The 19,410-nt window shown below is 46.3% G+C and overlaps 2 protein-coding genes across 5 annotated transcripts in view; one reads left to right on the top strand and one right to left on the bottom strand.

The window, feature by feature from the left end:
* Positions 1–1,705: 1,705 nt before the first annotated feature.
* Positions 1,706–17,119, bottom strand: GRSF1 (G-rich RNA sequence binding factor 1). Of its 2 annotated transcripts, XM_061354672.1 has the most exons (13): positions 16,984–17,119; positions 15,126–15,242; positions 12,945–13,039; positions 11,496–11,653; positions 10,605–10,746; positions 9,601–9,756; positions 9,173–9,313; positions 7,646–7,775; positions 4,818–4,978; positions 4,543–4,667; positions 3,697–3,832; positions 3,384–3,466; positions 1,706–1,966 (listed from the first exon to the last, which is right to left on the bottom strand). In XM_061354672.1, the coding sequence occupies exons 3-12, from the start codon at positions 12,958–12,960 to the stop codon at positions 3,408–3,410; spliced, it is 1,224 nt and encodes a 407-aa protein (XP_061210656.1). In that variant the 5' UTR covers positions 12,961–13,039; positions 15,126–15,242; positions 16,984–17,119; the 3' UTR covers positions 1,706–1,966; positions 3,384–3,407. The 2 variants fall into 2 exon arrangements, with proteins under 2 accessions (XP_061210656.1, XP_061210655.1); XM_061354671.1 differs by lacking the exons at positions 11,496–11,653; positions 12,945–13,039; positions 15,126–15,242; positions 16,984–17,119 and adding an exon at positions 11,133–11,318.
* Positions 16,579–19,410, top strand: part of MOB1B (MOB kinase activator 1B) — a 34,427-nt gene continuing 31,595 nt past the window's right edge. The window contains exons 1-2 of one of the 3 annotated variants that reach the window (XM_061354677.1): positions 17,142–17,281; positions 17,412–17,528. Coding sequence is in view for 1 of the 3 variants with exons in the window: in XM_061354675.1 (XP_061210659.1) it covers positions 16,739–16,752 (14 nt within the window). In the remaining 2 variants the exon portion in view is untranslated. Of the gene's footprint in view, positions 16,753–17,141; positions 17,282–17,411; positions 17,529–19,410 lie in introns of those variants that run through there. The other 2 variants (XM_061354675.1, XM_061354676.1) reach the window with 2 other exon arrangements.

Here is a 19,410-nt window from a genome sequence, read left to right as displayed (position 1 = left end):
TGGCCTGCACTGATCTGGCATGTAAGTGCCTTATGGCATCTCTGACCTCCCCCTCAGAGACCCTCACTGTGACTTTGTGACTACACAAGGGTGTACCTCCCACCTCAGTGTTGTAACAGAGGAAATGGAGTCCCAAGTATTTAGACACAGAAAGTGGTTTAGGGCCACTTCACCTCATCCCCTTGCACACATGAAAGTCACCATGGAAAACCTGGTGTTTCACTTTCTGCTAGATCAGAATGAAGGCAAGATGAAATCGGAATGCTTTGCACCTACTAGAAGTGGTAGTTTGAAACACAGTTTAAAGAGGTTTCACAGTTTATGCTACATCATTCTTTGTTGCTGTCATCTCATGGAATTCCTTGTTACTCCAAAAAGCGGTGGTGGCTTCCTCACAAACACACAGCAGGTCGTAGTTGTGTTGGGTTTCTACTGGAAGCCTGTGTCAGTCTTGAAGACCACAGAATGTTTTGTAGTCGGTAGAAAACTGATGTATATATGTAACAACAAATACATTTGGGTTTGTACAAATACTATTAGGGGGTAGTGGTTTAATTCCTCAGAGGGGATTTTCTGTTCAGCAGCTTGGCTGGGACTGCATTAAAAAGTGTGTCAGAGCTGAGATTTTGTGGCTGGTGCTGGTTTGGACCATGAATTACTCTTCTACATCCCTCTAGGCCTTCGTGTGTCGAGCCACATAAGTTCTCCAGCTCCTCTTATTGCCCTTCACAGGGGGGAAACTTCATGTAGTTTTTCTTTTTCTGCTCTTTTACCCCCTTGTGGCACTTACCAGATCCATTTCCTTGCTGCTGTCCCTTACAGTAAATTAGTAGTTGTAAACAGTGTTGAAATACAAAAAGTGTAGAATTTGAGTGTGGGCACCTCCTTCAGGGGGGTGAGACACCAGAGATGGGATGGGGAAGACACCGAGTGCAGTGTTACAGTTTTGTGTATGTGCTGTACACGTTGAGAAGATGTCAAATTCCTGCACCCAAACCCAGTGTGACTCAGCCCCATGGAGAAAGTAAGACCCACACAATTTTCATGTGAGAGGGCTAAACTAGAACCTGGGCCCTCCTTTGTCAATCACTTTTAATGCTGGTATGACCAGCACACTGCAGCTCCCAAGCATTGTGTGCCCTGTGCCCAGCTTTTGACCATTCCAGCTAGAGCAGCTGCCACTGTGCTTGCTCAAGGTGAAGGCTGTGACTATTGGCGTGAAAAACAGGACAGCTTGCGAGCAGGTCCCCTGAAGTCACACAAGATCCCTACACACAAGCAGGGAGGTGACTGAAACCCTTCAGAGCCCAGCTCTGGCAGCTACCATTTTGGAAGGTTAGAGCGAGTGGGTGCTCTGTGTCAGCACTTGCCTCTTTCCTTGTATCTCAGCCTCAGCGAAGGTCTCTGCTAGGACATACTGGATGCTGCAGGTGTTCAGCGTGTGTTTGCTCAGGTACAGCTTGTAATGCTGGAGTGTGCGTGGGCTGACACTGGCTGTCAAGCTTGGGGGAGCAGAGGGCAGCTTTTCTGATGTTCATGTTGTTCCACACAATAGTAAAAACTTGATCATCTATATCCCATGTCCCGAGTGGTCTTTCCATACCCTTCTGCCTTGATTACACATAGGAGGGATGAGGTGTTGGCTGTCCTGCTCCACACCCACTGACCTGTGTGTGAGGATCTGAAATCACACTGGTTTGTTAACTGTGGATACTGGTGGTTTATTAATCCTTTGTACACCATAATGCAGCTGGAGACTAGAAGAGCTCCATCCTGCAGCATCTGCCATCCCTCCAGTGCAGCTGCTTCTGCTTTTCAGCACACAATCTGGCCACAGTATGGCAATACAATTTATTACATGCTTTTACACCACGCTAACCTAGATTTTATACAGTTTATCGTCGTTAGTGCGCAGCGACACTTGTCCTCCATCTTTATGCTTGTATCCCCGGAATGTTCACTTGGCCTAAAAAGAGAAGAAAAATCACTGCCTTGCTGTGGCTTATTGCTTTCCTTTTTTCAAATGCCCCACTGCATTTTATTCTGAATTACTGCCTCCAGTAATAGAATAGTAGACTTTGGCATTACACAAACAGCTCTAACAGGGAGATGTTTCCATGGGGGGTGGCAGTACACACACATGGGGTTGGAAATGTTAAAATTCCACTGCTGCTGGATCCCAGCTGAGGGTCAGAAGTGGTTCTGGCTGTGCTGGTGCCAGTGGGGCTGGCTGGGGTGGAGGGCACAGGCAGGAGTGTGCCTTGAATGCCCGCCAAGAGCTGCTCCCTGGCGTAACAGCAGTCCAGAGTTGCAGGGGTGGTGGGGCACTGGGGGGTGCCAGGCCTCCCTGCTGCAGTGGGGAGCAGCAACCAGCACCCCACCTTTCCAACCAGCACCCCACCTTTCCTAAGGGAACTGAAGGAAGCATCACAAGTCAGGTAGGGCCTTCCTTAAGGACACAGGAAAGCTTTTTTCCTGGAACACTCAGTCTCACAGTAGTGGAGCTGGGAAACCCTTCTGCCACAGGGAGGGCCGGTGTGTTTTGAGGAAGGAGAGTGACCTGACATGTTCTGGCAGCAAGAACTGCCAGGCCACACTGCAACCTCCATGGAAGGGCCACGTCCCTCATGCACACAACACAGCTTGCAAGTTTTCTTTTGTAAATGGCAAGAGACACTGTTCCTATGCAACAAAGCAAGCAAGAACTGTCCTGCTGTAGGACACTACCCCCATCAGCCTGCGGTTAACATCATGAAAAGCACTGCACACCCTTTGCATTGAGAACAGGCTGGCTACCACAAGCAAGGGTGCTTGTCAGAGTGGGTGGATTAAAACATTAAGAAATGACCTGAAGAATGTTACTGTGTCAGATTCCACTGTAATTGTAAGCAGCATCCCCCCAGCCTAAAGACCAACTGCTGTTAAATCCATGGAAAAGGTTTAGGCACATTTCCTCTTCCACGCCAGGGAATACAGCCCCCTCAGAACCTTACATCAATCGTGCTAGCAGACTTTTAAAGGGAGGAGGGAAACAAAGCTCTCCCACTCCCTGCAGCAGGCCTCAGCTGCAAGGGGAAGCTGCTGTTGGAGCCAAACTGTGCCTGGGCACCACAGCAACCACTGCCAGCTCTGGCTGTAACCCCAGAAAGAGCTGCTGCCCTGTCACCTCAAGACTGCTATACTGTGGGAGCAGCCTCACTGGGTGGAGGGTCTAGGCTCAATGCCTGACCTTGGATTAGCTCTGATGAGCCCCTTCAGTCACTCTAAATTTTAGCCTTTAAGCTGGTTGAAATCCCATCAACAAAAGTGTCAGAAACAGTAAATGTGAGACACACGTTGGTAAGAATGGAACAGACAGGACTGAGAGAGAAGGATGTGCTTACCAATCTCAGACTGTGCCACTGTCACTAGCAGTTTTCTTTCGCCGTTGGATGCTTATTCAGGAACAATTCAACGGTACTGCACTCTGGAGAACAAAGAGAGGGGCAGGCTGGGTTTGGGTTCAGTGACTTGATGAGTTACAGTTCCTCCAGTTTCTCTTTCATTTTTGCACAAATCCAATGTCTGATTACAGGGTAATCTGGAAATCTACTTTTAAGATGATCCCTTTACAAGGGCGGTTAACAGCAGCTTGACAAGTTGTGCCCATGTGCCAAATTACCCAAGGGTCTGTAAGATCCCCTTGTCTTCACTTACGCAGCTGGGACCCCTCCTTGGCCATCGCAGCCACTGCATCCTCATGGCTCTCAAAATGCACATCTGCTTCTCCTGTGGCATCTCCATTGGAGTTGTATTCTATCAGGATCCTTGTGGGCTTCAGCGGAGCAAAAAACTGGAAAGGAGTTTTGCAAGGAAGAAAGAGAATAAGAACGTGCCCCATTAAAAAAAGAAGTGCTGTTTCTACTTATAAAGCCTGTCTAGCTGTGGGGCAAACTGAGCTCTCGAGCAGCAGAAGGCCCCCCTTTCTCCATCCAGGTGAAGCTGGGGCACACCCATGTCACCTGTCCCACCCTCTGCAAGCTCCTGGCAGAGTAATGCTTGACAGAAACAAAACTGCACCCAGCACACATGTTCTGTAGATGCAATGTCATAAAATGAAGGGACATTCACTCAGAGACACTGCTTTGCTATTAAAATCTATAAAACCGAGAATAAAATAATCCTGAAATTCATTTTTGTACTATCAGCTACTCTGAAACATAGATAAGATTATAAATGGCTACTTGAGCCAAAGTGACAGAGACATTAGGACAGCCCCACAAGCTTTAATCCATTGGTATTTAGAGAGACAACTACAGTGTAACCCACACTGAACTCGAGTTCTCGAACACATTCAGCCTGAAGCCATGCAGCACTGAGGACTAAGAACAACATGGATAAATTGAACATTTTATACCACTTATAGGATCATAGGAATCACAGGATAGGTTGGGCTGGAAGGGACCTTAAAGCTCGAAGGGGCATGGCCATCTGTGACAATTAATCAAGGGTTTCCATTGGTAATGACTACCAAATGTCATTCATAGCTTTAATGTTACTTACATTTATAATATCTTGGGCACTAGCTTGGGTAGGGGAACACTTCATATGAACAAAGTGCAGTGGTGATGAGACATTCCCAGATTGTACAACATGCCCGGAGCTTTCCATTCCTTCCCTGCACAATTCTGTGGAATGGAGGAAAAAAACCCATCATAAATGCTGGCAATGATGACCAACCTCATGAGAAAGCTGTAAACATGTGAGGTCATGCTTACAGCAGACAATCAGGGTAAGAAACGGGCCTCAGAGAACACACACAACAGGGGGGTACTCACTATTTCCTCTTTCAGCATTGGAGCCGCCCATGTCACTCGATTCCCTTTCTTCAGAAATGTATTCATGTTCTCTTTTCACTCTGTGGTAGGTCACTGGCTGCCTGTCATAAGGCAAATGCTTTTGCATTTGATGCTTCCTACTGACATACACTTCTATGTATCTGGAATGCAAAGGAAAAGATTACATGGCACATCTTGCACCTCCGCAGAGAACTCAAGTTTTTGAGAAAGCACCTTCAGGATGTTATCCCATCCCAACTCTGCTCACGTATGAGGTGTGAAAGCCATGGTATGGCAAGCAATGGGTTTGATGAATTTGTGTTTATGAAAGCTCTTTTCAACTTGCAGTGACAACCACAGGCTTACTTCCTCTGAAAGATGTTTTCTTTCAGTAGTATGCATCCTTTTATGTGAACCTATTTCCCCCTCACTGCACATCTGCAAACTGCACTTTCCAATTTCTACAAACCCCAAATTAAAACCCCACCCAACTCCAAACAAGGCAACAGGCAGGCACAGAAGATGCACAGGGTCATATTAAATGCTTCAGTGGAACTCTTAAGATGTTACAGATTGCGCTGAAATTGATGGGATAAAATGTAATGTAAGTGAAAGTCCTGGGTATAATACACCAATGTGTAATGCAACACTAAGGGACCCACTTACACCACAGAAAGGAAAACAGATAAAAAATAAACCAGCCAACCAGCCCTTATTCATAAGTTTCATCCAAGTATAAGGCTAGTTATTTATGTTTCCAGCTGCCTATCCCAGAAGCCCTGAACTTAGAGCTGCCTGTGCTCATCTTTCAGAGCTGGGGACAGTTACCTGCCAGGCTGCACAAAAAATTTAACTGCTATTCTGAAGCGATTTCCACAACATTGGAGGAATAACGTGATGAAGAGGAGAATATGGGCATCCAGGTGAGGAGGCTTCCCTCCCTGCCTTGAGTAAGGAAAGTAACCCCACGTGCAGGCTGACAGAGGCCCCAGCTCAGCACTGTGTGCAGCTGAAGGCCATTTCTGGATAAAACTGTTAGCTCAGGAAGAAGAGTAAATTCAAGTTGACAGCAGTTTTGGCAACCACTCAGTTTCTTGGCTAATCCCCTAGCACCAAAGCTGTATAAGCTCGGGTGGGTGAGTAACATCAGCTCTTGTTTGAGCATGACCAAAAAAAATGGCAGATTGAGAATTCATTAATTTCTAGTGGAGAGCAGGGAAGTACAGTAGCTAATTCAATTACTGGGCACACCTACAGAGCAGCTGTTCTCTTTTAATATGGAGGGGAGGCACAAACACACAGAAGAGCAGCCTGGAACAGGAAGCAGGGTAACAGAAGAAAGGAAATAAGTGTTGTGTGGAAGTGGGAAAGTTGAGAAGTTTTTTGTTATGTTAAAAGACGGATCTTAGTGCCTTAAAGAAGATTCAGCAGGGTAAAAGCAATCTTATTGAGGTTTCTGAGTGTAGCTGTGGAGGTATTTAAAGGAAGCAAAAATCATGGAACTTGATTTACTGGTGGACTTGGCACTATTTAGGTTAACAGCTAGAACCAATGTTCTTTAAAGTCTTCTCCAACCTAAATGATTGTGGTTCTGGGGAAAAGCGATATACAGAATCACAGAATCATAGAATGGTTAGGGTTGGAAAGGACCTTAAGATCATCAAGTTCCAACCCCCTGCCATGGGCAGGGACACCTCGCACTAGACCATGTCGCCCAAGGCTCTGTCCAACCTGGCCTTGGACACCACCAGGGATGGAGCATTCACAACTTCCCTGGGCAACCCATTCCAGTGCCTCACCACCCTTAAGTTAAGAACTTCCTCCTTATGTCCAATCTAAACTTCCCCTGTTTAAGTTTTAACCCATTACCCCTTCTCCTATCACTACAGTCCCTAATGAAGAGTCCCTCCCCAGCATCCCTATATGCCCCCTTCGGATACACTTCTCCTTGAGAAAAGATGGGCTCTTGGGAGGTGTTTGGCACAGGGGCTCAGTGCTCTGGAAGAAAATTATTAAATATGGATTCCTGAGGAAGAACAGCCTAGGTGGATGTGGTCACCATAGAGGCCAACAACTGTATGGTGTTAGCCAGCAGTCAAGGTTGGGAATGGATTCAAGCTAGAGGTAAGTGGTAAACTGTGCTTCATACAACATACTCTCCAAATGGAGACACTGACTGTGCCTGGTACTAAAGACAATGGTTGCCAAAAGCGCTGAACCTAGGTAATCTGGTGGAAATCTGGTGAGAGCAAATGTCTGCAGGAAGGGCAGGATCCCCATGCACTTGTGACTGGGCAGGCGGGTTAGTGTTCGTAGCTCTGAGTGCTGTCAAACCATTGTTGTTGTGATGAGGCTGCCTTCAGGAATACTTGAAAAGAACGAATGTTTTCTCAGAGGCCCCAAATTCCCCGAAGCTACAAGTGCTGAAGGGACATCTGCAGACACAGAGGCCTGCAAAAGGCTCTTTTCTTCAATTTTCTCACTGTTCTAAAGATTACATGACCAAAAGAGGTAATACTTGGGTTATCCAAAGGTAAATACTGAGTATTTTGAATACTTGAGTATTTCAGAGTCCTAAAACATTTCTATTTAAATAAGGCACAAAGTAACACTCTGACACAACTATGACAAAGGTTTAGTTATGATTTCTACTGAAACATGAACCTAAAGTTGAGTTCGGTTTAGGAGTAATAAAGGCAGAAGCTTTCTTAATAAATATGGGGTAGCTGAAGATTACCTGTTGCACCTGGTAATGAGCAAGCTGTAAGTCACACAGCATGCTTCATACCATGCTCTCATACCCCCACAAACCCCAGTGAGGTACCTACCTATTTCCCATATATTCCCTGTGTCGTAGCAGGGCTTTAGCTGCCATATCAGGAGCTGCAAACTGCACAAAAGCCTCTCCTGTTCTTCTTTCTCCCCGGTAAACGAAAACTATGTCAGTTATTTTCAAGCCTATAGAAGAATGGGGAGAAAAAGGCATTTACCTTGTCAGGAACTTGTGCTCAGGGAGGCATCTTTTTTCCTTACTCTTCTACAAGTTTTTTGAGGAGCTAATAAGGCAGTTACATAGGTGTGCAATGAGTGCTCATGCTGGCCTACATAGCTTTTTTAAACTTCTAGTTACTCAAGTTTATTTGCTTGGTTTGCTAGTTTTCACATAAGCTTGATTGCCAATAATAACTGACCTGAGGCTTCAAATAGCAATGAAAATACCTAGTGAATCCAATTTCTAGACAACAGAGACATCCACAGCACAAAAGTTCCTGGAATAGTTTTGTATGGTGGGTTTTTTCCCGTGTCTTCAAAATTGAGCTCAAATTCACTGAACTTCAACTTCTGTGCTTTTGTAAAACATCTTGGGAAGCCTGTAATCCAGTAGGTAACTGTATCTGATATGATACAGGGCACACGCTGGGCTAGGCTACTGCACTTATTTTCTTCAGGAATGCTTCAGTGTACCTCACTGCAGCTCGTTCTTTTCTCAAAGGGTCTCTCTAAGATCCCAAAGAAATGGAAATACCCACTTCACAATGCTGCCCTAGTCACTGTGATCACTCTGCTACTATATGCCTCCAAACATTGAACTACTTATTATCAGCTGACAAATTTTCTGTCAGTGGCCTCTGCTTTTGGTATGATCATGGTTACTATGAACCATGCTGTATGACTCTGTGTGCATGCCTACATGGAGTAGGAAGTGGTGAGGGAAGAACTGGCTTTGGTTTAGTCTACAACTTAGTTTACCTAGAGAAATGTCCAGCTATTTTGCAAAATCTAGAAAGGATACTTGCTAGACAAATGCAGGCAGCAACCACCTGGATTGGTCAAACACCAAGTGTGGTACATGACCACATGCACACATGCTGTGCGACACCTGCTCAGTTGAGAACTGGTGCAGTCAACTTCCACAACTGCCGTTAAGCTACTAATACTAAAAAACTCAAAACATTGCTGTTAACATGGCATATGTGACCCAGCTGTCATGATTATACAGCTGTGAATACTCCATGTTGTATTCACTTGTACTATAATGATAATACAGGCATTTTTTGCTGCTCTTAATGTTGCTAACTTATCTGCTAGCATAAATACAATTGCAGACAATAGGATCTAGGTTCCTCTCTTTCCTTCCCCTGGATTCAGAAGAGTGCTGCAAGTACTGATCTTAGGTTAGCCACATGCTGTTCAGAAAGGTTTAGTTACTTCTAGCTGCAGGAGGACAGCAACTCCTCATAGCTTTTAAGCTGTTCAAGCTTGTGTGTGCTTTTGCTTTTCTCACTTAGAGGAATAACAGCATCAACTTAGAGAAGTAAATACCTCACAACTTATCACAGAGTAGGCTACATTACCTGAGAAAAAATACACGATATCGTCCTCAGTGGAGTTGAAGGGAAGGCCTCTGAGCAGTACAACTCCATCATTAATGGCTTGTGACTCATCCCGCAGATTCTGTAGTAAGCTCTCTACATCACTATCGTGTACTTCAAAAACTACAAGGAACACAGGCACAAAACATGTTTTCCCTCACAGTACTCAGGTGGCATTCTGCAAAACTTCCTGTTTCTTCCCCCACCCCATACTCTATGGTCCTGCAATGGTGCCACTTTGTTTTTCACATCCAGCCCAGGAATTTAGGTACAAATGGTGCCCTGCTGGCTAATTTACTGCTCAGTTTCACATCCTGCATTTCTCCACACTCACACCAGCCCACTTTATTATTCAAGCAGTTCTTAGTCACTTTGAGTTTACAATGTAACTTGTGCTGTTGCAAACCCACCTTTCACATAGCGGGGGCCCATGTACCTCAGGTGCTTTTGCAAGGCTCTCTGGACATCTGCTTTTGACTCCAGCTCGATCAAGGCATCCCCTCTGCGTCTCCCATCCCTGTTTAAGAGGAAGTGTATGCCGTTCTCACCATTTCGAATTCTACAGCCTAGAAATCAAGGAACACATGATACAGGAACATACACAACTACATCAAACATGGAGCCTTTTGATCACAGATGAAAACTGAATATGCTGCATAAAGCTAACCCCCTCAGCAGTGCAAAACACTGTCTTGAAACAAAGGTTAGAACTTTCCTACTTCTGATCTTAACTCTAAGGCACCATGCTTATCATGGCTAAGAAAGTGATATCCATTAGCTTCCACAGTTGTATATCTGGATAAGATATAGTCTCATATTGTTGCTAAACTGAACTGTTTGATTTATATGAAATCAAGAACAAACACTATAGGCTTTCAGTCTCTACAGCTATGCTCTGCCTGCTGTATGTTCCTATCCCCAAGACCTTAAATGGACCTAATTTAGTTAGGCAGATTATGAAACCATTGGAAAAACTTGCATCTGGCCTCCAGAAGGATGCATCATACAATAGTATAGACAGATCAGTCCTGCGAGGGTATGCACAAGCCTATTAATTAGAACTGGAAAGCAATACTGAAGTTTAAACTAGCATGTAAAACCCACTCCAGCTTGTTTACAAGAGGAAAATTGAGGGGTGAAGCCAACTACAATTGCCTTTAAAGGAACCACTTCAAACTGGATTGCCTTTACTGTGGAGACATCGATTAGGAAGGAAAGACTTGCCAATTAAATATAAAATGCCATGAGGATGAGCTTTGAAGTTGATTGTTTTATATGCGTAAATCATAAATAATTTGGCAGCAATAATAAAACCTCTTTCTCTGGATAATAATCTTCAAATTTTTTTCAGTTAACTTCATTAACTACTGAGTGCACTACAGTGAACAGTTACAAGGAGAATTAAGTCCCATACTATCAAAAAAAGTGAGCACATCTTCCTCGGTGCAAGAGAATGGGAATCCTTGTGCCCTGATGAGAAAGACGTCGTTTTCTGCCTTGGGTGACTCCTGTTCTTCCTCTGAAAGGTGACCTTGGTGGGACGGTGCATCTGTAACCTGTCACCAAAAAGAAACAAATTCCAGATTAGGAAGGAGGAACGTGCAGCTGTCAGCAGCGGTACCCGGCTCCGCGCCCGTTTAGCTGGTGCACTGCAATGGGGCAGTGAGGTGGGGGGGGGGGGGGGGGGAAGGGAGGCGAAAGGACAAGCCTGCGGCGCACATGGCGCACGCAGCCGCCGCCTCCCGTTTAAAAGGCTCTCGCTCCTGTCCACAGCCTCACTGCCGCGCCGCGGGCATCCCAGGGCGGTCGGGGCTAGGACCGGTTCGGTGCGGCCACTCCGACTGCCCCGAACGCCGCGGTCCCCCCAGCTTCGTCCCGCGCTCCCTCCCGGCGAGCTCCCGCCGGCCGCCGCCATTTTAGTCCCGATCCTGGCGGGCTGTACCTGACTGCAACTGCGGACGGCAGCACGGAGCGCAGCGGGAGCCCGCGGCGCGCCCAGTCCCAGGGCAAGAGCGGCAGCGCCGCTGGGGAGTCTGCGGGCGGACGACGAGAGCAGGCAGGGCAGCAGCGGAGAGCACCGGCCCAGCACCAGGGCGGCCAGGCCGCGCCGTGCAACAGCGGCGGCCATAGCCGAGGGGCGGGGGCTCGGGGGCTCCGCCTCCCCTTCCCAGGAGGCGCCGGTGGTGCCGGGCGGAGCAGGGGGGGGTGGGGGGGAGGTGCCTTCTCGCCTAGTTTCGCTTCCCAGCAGGTGGAGGGGGTCGTGTCCTGCCGCTGCCGGTGCTTCGCGCCCGTGGCCTCCATTCACCCGTCTGGGCAGGCCCCGGCGGCTGCTGTTGCCCGACTCGGAGGGCTTCAGGCGTGAAAGGAGGGAGCGAAACCGTGGCCTCAGCGCGGGGGTTGGCGGTGAAGTAGTCTTCTGCCCTGTGGCGTGCGGCGGCGGGCGTTCAGTGGTATGCGCCTTGTCTAACACGGGTGAATAGAGAAACGTGGTTCAGGGATTCACAAATTACTACTGGCTTATGCTCATGTAGAGTCTCTGTCACCACTAACATTGTTTGATATAAATGTATCTTTGTGAAACCAAACACGAAGGGAAAAAAAAAAATCCACGGTATTTTTGCAACATAGTTTCAAGTCATATTGACCACCACAACCCTTTTGCACCCCTTCCCTGTAGACTTAAGAGAATTGATTTTCTACCCCTTGCTCCCATCCTAGTTTAGCAGCCTGTGAGTCAGTACTGGTGAAACCTGTTTGTGAGAAACACATGCCTTCCAGGTGATCTGGAAACAGTCCTGTTGTACTGCTGCACTGAAGAGGGATTGGAGGGAAGAGCCAGCACCAGCTTACCAGGCAAGGTAGGCCATGCTGAACCAGGAAGAGTATTTAGGATGAAGCAAAATGAGCAGGAAGAGAAAAGACAACCCCCTAAAACCCACACCAAAACAACACTGGAGGAAACCAAGGGAGAATAGGGAGGTTCAGATCCAGGGTATTTAGGCAGGTGACAGTCATGACAGGGATAATTTTCCTCTTCTGTTGTACTCATCTTGGGATCACCAAGAGGGAGTTACCATCTTAAGCCACTGCAGACTATCACTCAAAATACGGTCTTGGGTTTTTGAGCAGAAGGCTTTCAGCCTGTAGTAGTGCCAGTCCATTAATTTATCTGAAACCTGGAATGTTTCTTTCTTATCAATGTTTTGAAAATGTTAACAAGCTATTTTGTCACCTTGTTGCTGGCTTTAGCTTTTATGAACAAAGCTTGTAACAAAGTTCCATACACAGACTATTACCTTGAAAACAGCACAGTCTCTTGAGAATAGCACTCTGAACTCACGAATTTTCAAGGTAAATCAGTTTTTATACACATTTTCAAAGGAATGTTGACCTCAGTGCTCAAGCGGTTCACATTCCAGTTTTTCATAGTCTACATGTCAGATTTCTCTTCAAAACCTTCCTTAAATAAGCAAGCAAATTTTGTAGAGCAAAAATTGAGATAACTATAGGAATTCATCTTGAGCACTTTATCTAGATTGGCTTTCACACTGTAAGTTTAACAGATCCCTGAATCTTATGGACTGAGGGAATGTTATGCACATTCCTCTCGTGAACAAAGCAGGGTGCAAGGAAGAGTCCCTTTAAGAGATGCTTTCTTCCATCCATTTTTCATTCAATATATTTGCTTCCCAAATACAGTAAAATATATCCCACTGCTGTTTGTCTTGCAGCTTGTCAGTGTGTATGAATTTACCTTTAGAGAGCAGCATTTTGTTGGGTATCTGCACTGAAGTTTTCCAGAAATTTCAGAGCTTCCTTGGCAAATATGAGGGATGAAAGTCTCTGCACCTACGATCAGGGGAAAAAATAAATTAAAAAATCACCCAGGGACAATAGAATTTGCATTTTTTTCTCGACAGAACTAGTATTAGATGAAGTCTACTTATGAGAGGAAATTTGTTAATATAAGTAGAAATAAAAAACCTCAGGCGATGTCCCTCCATTCTGCTGCTGACCAGGAAGCTGGATTTATCTGCCTTGGGAGATGCCTTATTCAATACCTAATGTTAAACTGGTTATTGTTAAAAATAATTTAATACTGGCTGTGCTTTAGTTTGATCAGAGGAAAAAGAAAAAGCTTCTGAGTTGATACTAAAGCAATTACTGATCTTATATTGGGAAACATTACTTACCACTTTGTTTAATCTCTCATCAAAAAAAATTGACTTAATATTTTTGTTGTAGTATTTCCAAAATCGCTCATTTAGCTTTAAGCCACTCGAGCAATGAGCCTTCCATCCTTTTCTATGAAAGATGAGCTTGTTACACAACTGCTCATCTGTGGCTATCAGCATTCAGCAGGAGATAGCATGCTTAACTTGAGTGAGCCCACCAACTCTGGGAAACAGAAAGAAGAGCAGAATTTGTCTGCACTATAAACACTGCAGAGATTTGTGGAGCAGGTCCTATACCAATAATATATTTCTGAGACATTATTCCTAAAGTGTATGAAAATTGTAGCAGGAATTATAACATCTGAGCACCATAACAGCTGTGAAGGTAACAGAGGACAAATTTATTACTCTTTGTACAGTCCAGCAATCACAGAGCTGCTGAGTTGTTCCATCCCTGCTCCAGAACTACAATGACTCAGGACCACTGTATAATAACTTCATAGTTCCTGTAATTTCTTCATGCTCTGCACTTTTTGTAGAGAACAATTACAAGTACATACCACAATATTGACATTATATTAATACTTAAATGTTTCACTTGGTCATAAGTCAAATCCTTAATGCACAAACAAGTATTGAATTAAGATATTGATAGATGCTATCAGTTTAATCTAGAGTGTGGAGAGAATACTTAGAGAGCTTAATAATTACATACTGTATTATTTACATTTTGTAAACATTTTTGTTTCTTTTTTTTGTTGTTGGGTCTTTTTTGGGGGTTCTTTTTTTACTCCTGGTAACATGCACACCTAGTTTTCTGACCTTAATTTGTGAACTTTTTTTCAGCTGGAATGTTCTGTGCTTACCGAGCTGTGCTGCAAAAGCTGGAAACTTCAAGACCAAAGCACTTTGTCAGCTGGAGGGCCCTTTTGGAGTAATTCTCTTTAAGCTCTAGTGTAATGGATAAACCAAAGTGACAGACATGAGGCCACGGGTGCATTCACAGTGCCTTCACTGGAGCAACCAAGTGGTTTTACGTAAGTCGGCAGCATGCTGCATGTCCCTTCTATCAGCAGTGTCCGAAGCAAGTGCTCTGTGTGACCCTGATCCATCCCGAAGACACCAATATTAATGTCAGACATAAAACGTGCACATTATTTAACCCATCCTTCTGACAGTTGCCCAGGCCAAGTATTTCCTAGTAACTGATGCAGCAACAGACATTTAATTTTACCTTGCCACTAACATAAAACATTCTGTGGGTAGAAGGAAGCGTTATGGGTGGGAACAGAGAACAGAGGATATTCATGTTCCAACATGAATGTGCCAGAGAAATCAGCAATTTTGGGTTTTTTTTGAGTAAGAATTACGTGGACAACTTAGTCTGACAGCCTCTGTTAAAAAGTACACCAAGACCCATTTCATGCTTGCTTTTACTAATACAGCCGAAAGGAAAATTGCAAACGTCATGAAACGCTTTTTAATTACGCCTTTGCTACCTAGTTGAAACACTTGATTTTAAAAGTGTCCTAAAGCCAGTCATGTAATTTTAATTTGCTTAGAAATGCACTGACCTGGCTTTCTGACTTGGTCTGAAGGACAGAGACAGAAAAGCAGAAAATGCAGTTTCAGCATTTAAAAACATGAGACAAGCAGATGACTGTCATTTGCCACATAAGGCGTTATAGCTGAAACCCCTTAGGAGCCACACAGAAACTTAATGCTGTGTGTGAGATTTTGCGTGTTTTTCTCTGCCCTACCTGCAGCTTTGTGGGGTTGCTGGGCCTCACAGAATCCCCTTGGGGCATGAGGGAATCTCTGTGGGTTGTCCTGCCTGTCCTGTCCCTTATCTGAAATCCAGCTGGCTTTTTATTGACCTAAACAGAGGCAGATCTTTCTGTGAAATTACACCCTGGGACTGTGATTTTTGCCATAAAGACGAAGCACTTGGATATGGCTAAGGCTACAGTGGAATGTGTGGTCCTCATCTGATACAAATACACTGTATTTTGAAGCATTCTGGGTGCTGCTGCCTGTCTTTCCCCTGGAACGTATAAACTGACCAAGTCAAACCTCAAAATTAAGAGCGTTGTTCCTGGTTTGGGAATGGGAGGTGGGGATTCCCAGAGGACAATCCCCAAACCCCCAAAACATAACAGGTATCTGTCATCTGGTGTCAAGTGGGCTGCCAGACATCTTTTGTGAGGCACTGCACACCCTCTGTTTGTGCTTCAGTGGGAGGACATGGAATTTTTAACCATGCTCACACAAGGTGAGGTGGTTCAGGGTGAAGGACTGTCCAGTGTTTGTAAGAAAAATTGGTTTTATTTTTTTTTTAACCTCAGTAGTTTGCCCATATCCTCACTTTGGGGGTGGGTTCTTTCTTAGCTGACTGCTTGCCCTAGCCAGCTGCATTAAAACTTGCTCACAAACCAAACATTTGTTTGAAATATCAGAAGTCATTTTGACATGTTGCTTATAAAAATGGTCAGGCTATTGAGTGAGGAGGGCAGAAATACTGGTTAAAATATTTGTTAGTGACTGTGGTGGTTATCTCTGGGTTGGGTGCCTGAACCCCTTTGCCAGGTAGCTGAAGAAGGTGGATAGAGAGCCTGAAGAAGCCTGGATGCCATAAATAATGAAATTGTAATGTGTTTTGCGTCCCTGGGTTGACATGTTGAAGCAAACTGCCCTGTTCTTGTCCACCCCAGGCTTGATCCACAGGAAGCAGTTTGAGATAGAAGAGTGGTGAATAATGGGAGGCTGCACTATTGTTCAGGCACTTTTTGTGGTTCCCCTGCGACATTTGGTAGGCAAGCACAGGGATTTTAGTGCCATGTCTACCTAAAAGCTGTCAGAGGCATTTTACACCAGTGCCCAAGAAGTATTGCCCAGTGACACTGGGACACTGGGACCTGGAGCAGTGCAGAGGTTTACCCAAGGAAGGTGGCCTTTGGGTCACCCAGGGCTGGGGGAAATGTTTCCAGGGAGCCCTGTGCTGCCCCAGGGTGCAGAAGCGAGTGAGGGCAGAGGGGCGACGCCTGACGAGAAGAAGGGACTGTTTCAACGGTAAGACGAGGGTGTCTGAGTGATCTGCAGTGCGGGGAGGACGCGGGGATACCCGCGGAGACGCCTCAGGAGACCTGTGCCTGGGGACTGGCGTGAACGGAGATCGGCGGAGGGCGGCGCGGGCCGCGGGGCCTGCTGGGGGCGATGGCTACCGGGCGGGCCGCGGGTGGTGGCGGCGGGGCTGTGTCCCCGCCCCGCGGCGCTCTCCCCGCACACGCCTGCCGTGCGTTGCCGCTGCCACTGGGAGCCGAATCGCGCCGCGCCGAGCCCAGGCAGCCGCCGGTTCCGCTCCGCCGCCATCGCCATGAGCTTCTTGTTGTGAGTAATTGTGGAGGGGGTCACGGCGGCGCCTGGGGAGGAGGCTGCCCCTGTTCTGGTCTCCTCTCCTGCTTGAGAAAGAGAAAAGGTTCCCTTCCTCCTTTGCTGCTCTGTCCCGTCCGGCAGGGCAGCCCGGCCGCCGAGGGGACGCGGCCGCCGCCCGCCAGCCCTCCCCGCCGCCCTGAGGGAGCGGGGTGGCCGCTCCCGCCGGCATGGCGCCCCTTTCCGCACCTCTCCTCCGCAATCCGTCCCGTTCCGGCGGCGGAGCAGCGCCTTGCCTGCTCTCTCCCTTTGTGCCCCAGTTCCCCGAGGGACCCCGGCCGCGCTAACGGCTATAACGGCCGCGTCCCTTCAGCCGCGGGGGCTGTGAGTTAACGGCCGCTCGGAGCCAGCCGGCGCCGCTCATGCGTTTGGAGGGCGGTGGCTGGTGGTGGAGCGGGGCCGCGACCTTCCTCACGGGCCGGGCGCTTCCGACAGCGGGGACGTGGATTTACGAGGCTTTTAGCTGAAGGCCGGAGGGACCTTCTCGGTGAGCGCTATGCTGCAAGCCGAAAGGGGTGTCACGGGAAAGGCGAGAGCAGCCTTCAGGGGAGAACACTCGTCTGCTGGAGTCTCCCTTTCTTTTTATTTAAAGCTATGTTTTTTTCGCCCATATCAAGGCCTGTGTGGGCAGAAGTTGCTGCCCGTAGTGCTACTTGCGGTAGATAAGTTAAAACTGGATCGCATTGATGCAGTTCTAGTGAGGAGCAGCGTTGAAAAGTTAATTCCAGGTTCAGGTAATGGTCGTGCTAATGAGTGATGGGGATCTGGCAGGGACAAGGGGGTAATTCTGGTAGGGACAAGGGATGAATTCTGGTAGGGACGGGGGAGTCTGCAGCGAACAGGGCAAGATGTGGTACAAACAGAGCAATCTGTTACGGACATAAAGGATCTGGTGTGGACAGAGTGATCTATTATGGGCATAGGGGGCCTGTAACAAACGGGGATCTGGTATGGACACAATGACCTGGTACAAACCCAGCGAGCGAGGAGTCGCTGGTAGGATGTGTGTTGCTAAGAAGGCATTTGTTTACTGCGGCACAAAAAAAGCTCCCTTAGGAGTTGGTGGTGATTTAGGTGTGCGAAGAGCCTTACATTTTGCAATTTTGCTTCGTGGACAGTAACTGAATGAATTTTGGTCCCTCCCCTTGGAACAAAGACGTGGTACTTGCGACAATTAACCTAAACCGGTTCAGTGACCTATTAATTAAACTGAAGATGTGCTCTAGGGAAAGAAGGGAAATCCAAGCAGCTGAAAAAGGCATCCTCGCAGAGCTGAGCTCCATTAAGGCCTTTGCCCTGCTGAGAGTTCTTGTGCAGTTGGAGTTACGTGCAAGCAGTTCGTGGGACCGTTGCCATCATATCTGACAGTTGTTAAAGGCTTATACTGATAACCAACAGATGTATATGTAGCTTGCTTTTGGAGAAGATACTTTATCTTGGGAACTGGAGTGTTCTGGTAAGTTGTGTTCTCATGGAGACAAATAACACTGATGCTGGCTTCCTTCTAAATCTCTCCACTGTGTGTATCTTTTAACTCTGCTGTACCAAACCAGCTCGCCTGTTGTTGTGTTACTCCATGAAGGGTTTTGAAAGACACCTATCAACTGCAGGGTGGAAGCTGCAAATGGGAGGTGGGTACAAATGACTGTCCATGAATTGAGTCTGTGAATTCTCCTAATGAGAAGCCCAGCTGTCCCTCTCCTTCATAATTCTCAGCTGCTGCAACGGAGAAGGGGGGGGTGTGTGTGTGACACACAGGATTTTGAGTACAGTGGTGTCCTAGGAGCCTGGTTTACACATCAGAGAGCTTCCATCTCTGTTGCATTTGTCTAACTGGTAACAGAAGTGCAAGAAACCCTCCACCCTCTGTCACAGGCAGTAATGAAATGCTTGTTTCTTTTTCCAGACCCTTCTGAAACCCAGGAAAGCAAACCTTGTCCCCCACTTCCATTGTTTGAAGTGGTCCTGCTGGATAAAATACAGGAATGGAAACCGAAGTTACTACATGGCAAAACTAGAAATGTTAGCCAGGCTGTTGTTGGTAGGGTGTTTTAGATGGCACCTAATTTGCTCGTCTGCAGTCTAGAAATGGATTTTTAAAGTTTAATTTTAAAATATGCCTGGTAGGCCTCAGGGAGATCAGGGAAACTTTCTATGTTACTGGCAAGTAGTGTTTGTTGTTGGTATGCATTTTGGCTTTTTTTTTGGGGGTGTTTGTTGTTGTTTTGTTTTTTAATGTATCCACAAAGTTAGCATCACCTTTTGACAAACTTGAATTTCGTGTTAACTTGGTAGAGTTATTCAAAGATAGTGGTTCAATATCTTTACAGTTTACAGATTTAGTAGCAAAAGCTTGTATTTTGAGCTGCAAGTTCCCTACATTTTCACAGTACCTTTTACATCCTTTTTCATAGTACTTTTTTCATCTCTTTTTTCAGCAGGAGTTTCCTCGGTATGGAGGTGGTAGAGTTGATTGTCCATGCTGTTCTCTCTGTGTTGGTGATGCTGTTGTCTTTTTGTGAACTGATTCCCAATTTCGAACAAACAATAAAGATGTGGCAGATGAAGATTGTCCTTCCACACTTCAGATCAGAAACGTTTTCTGAACTGCAGTGA

Source organism: Neopsephotus bourkii, unplaced genomic scaffold (assembly GCF_033783945.1).
Source record: "Neopsephotus bourkii isolate Nb327-2 ecotype Australia unplaced genomic scaffold, CSIRO-AGI_Nbou_v1 NB_741, whole genome shotgun sequence".
Lineage (NCBI taxonomy): Eukaryota > Metazoa > Chordata > Aves > Psittaciformes > Psittacidae > Neopsephotus > Neopsephotus bourkii.
This window is presented reverse-complemented; position numbering and strand designations above follow the sequence as displayed.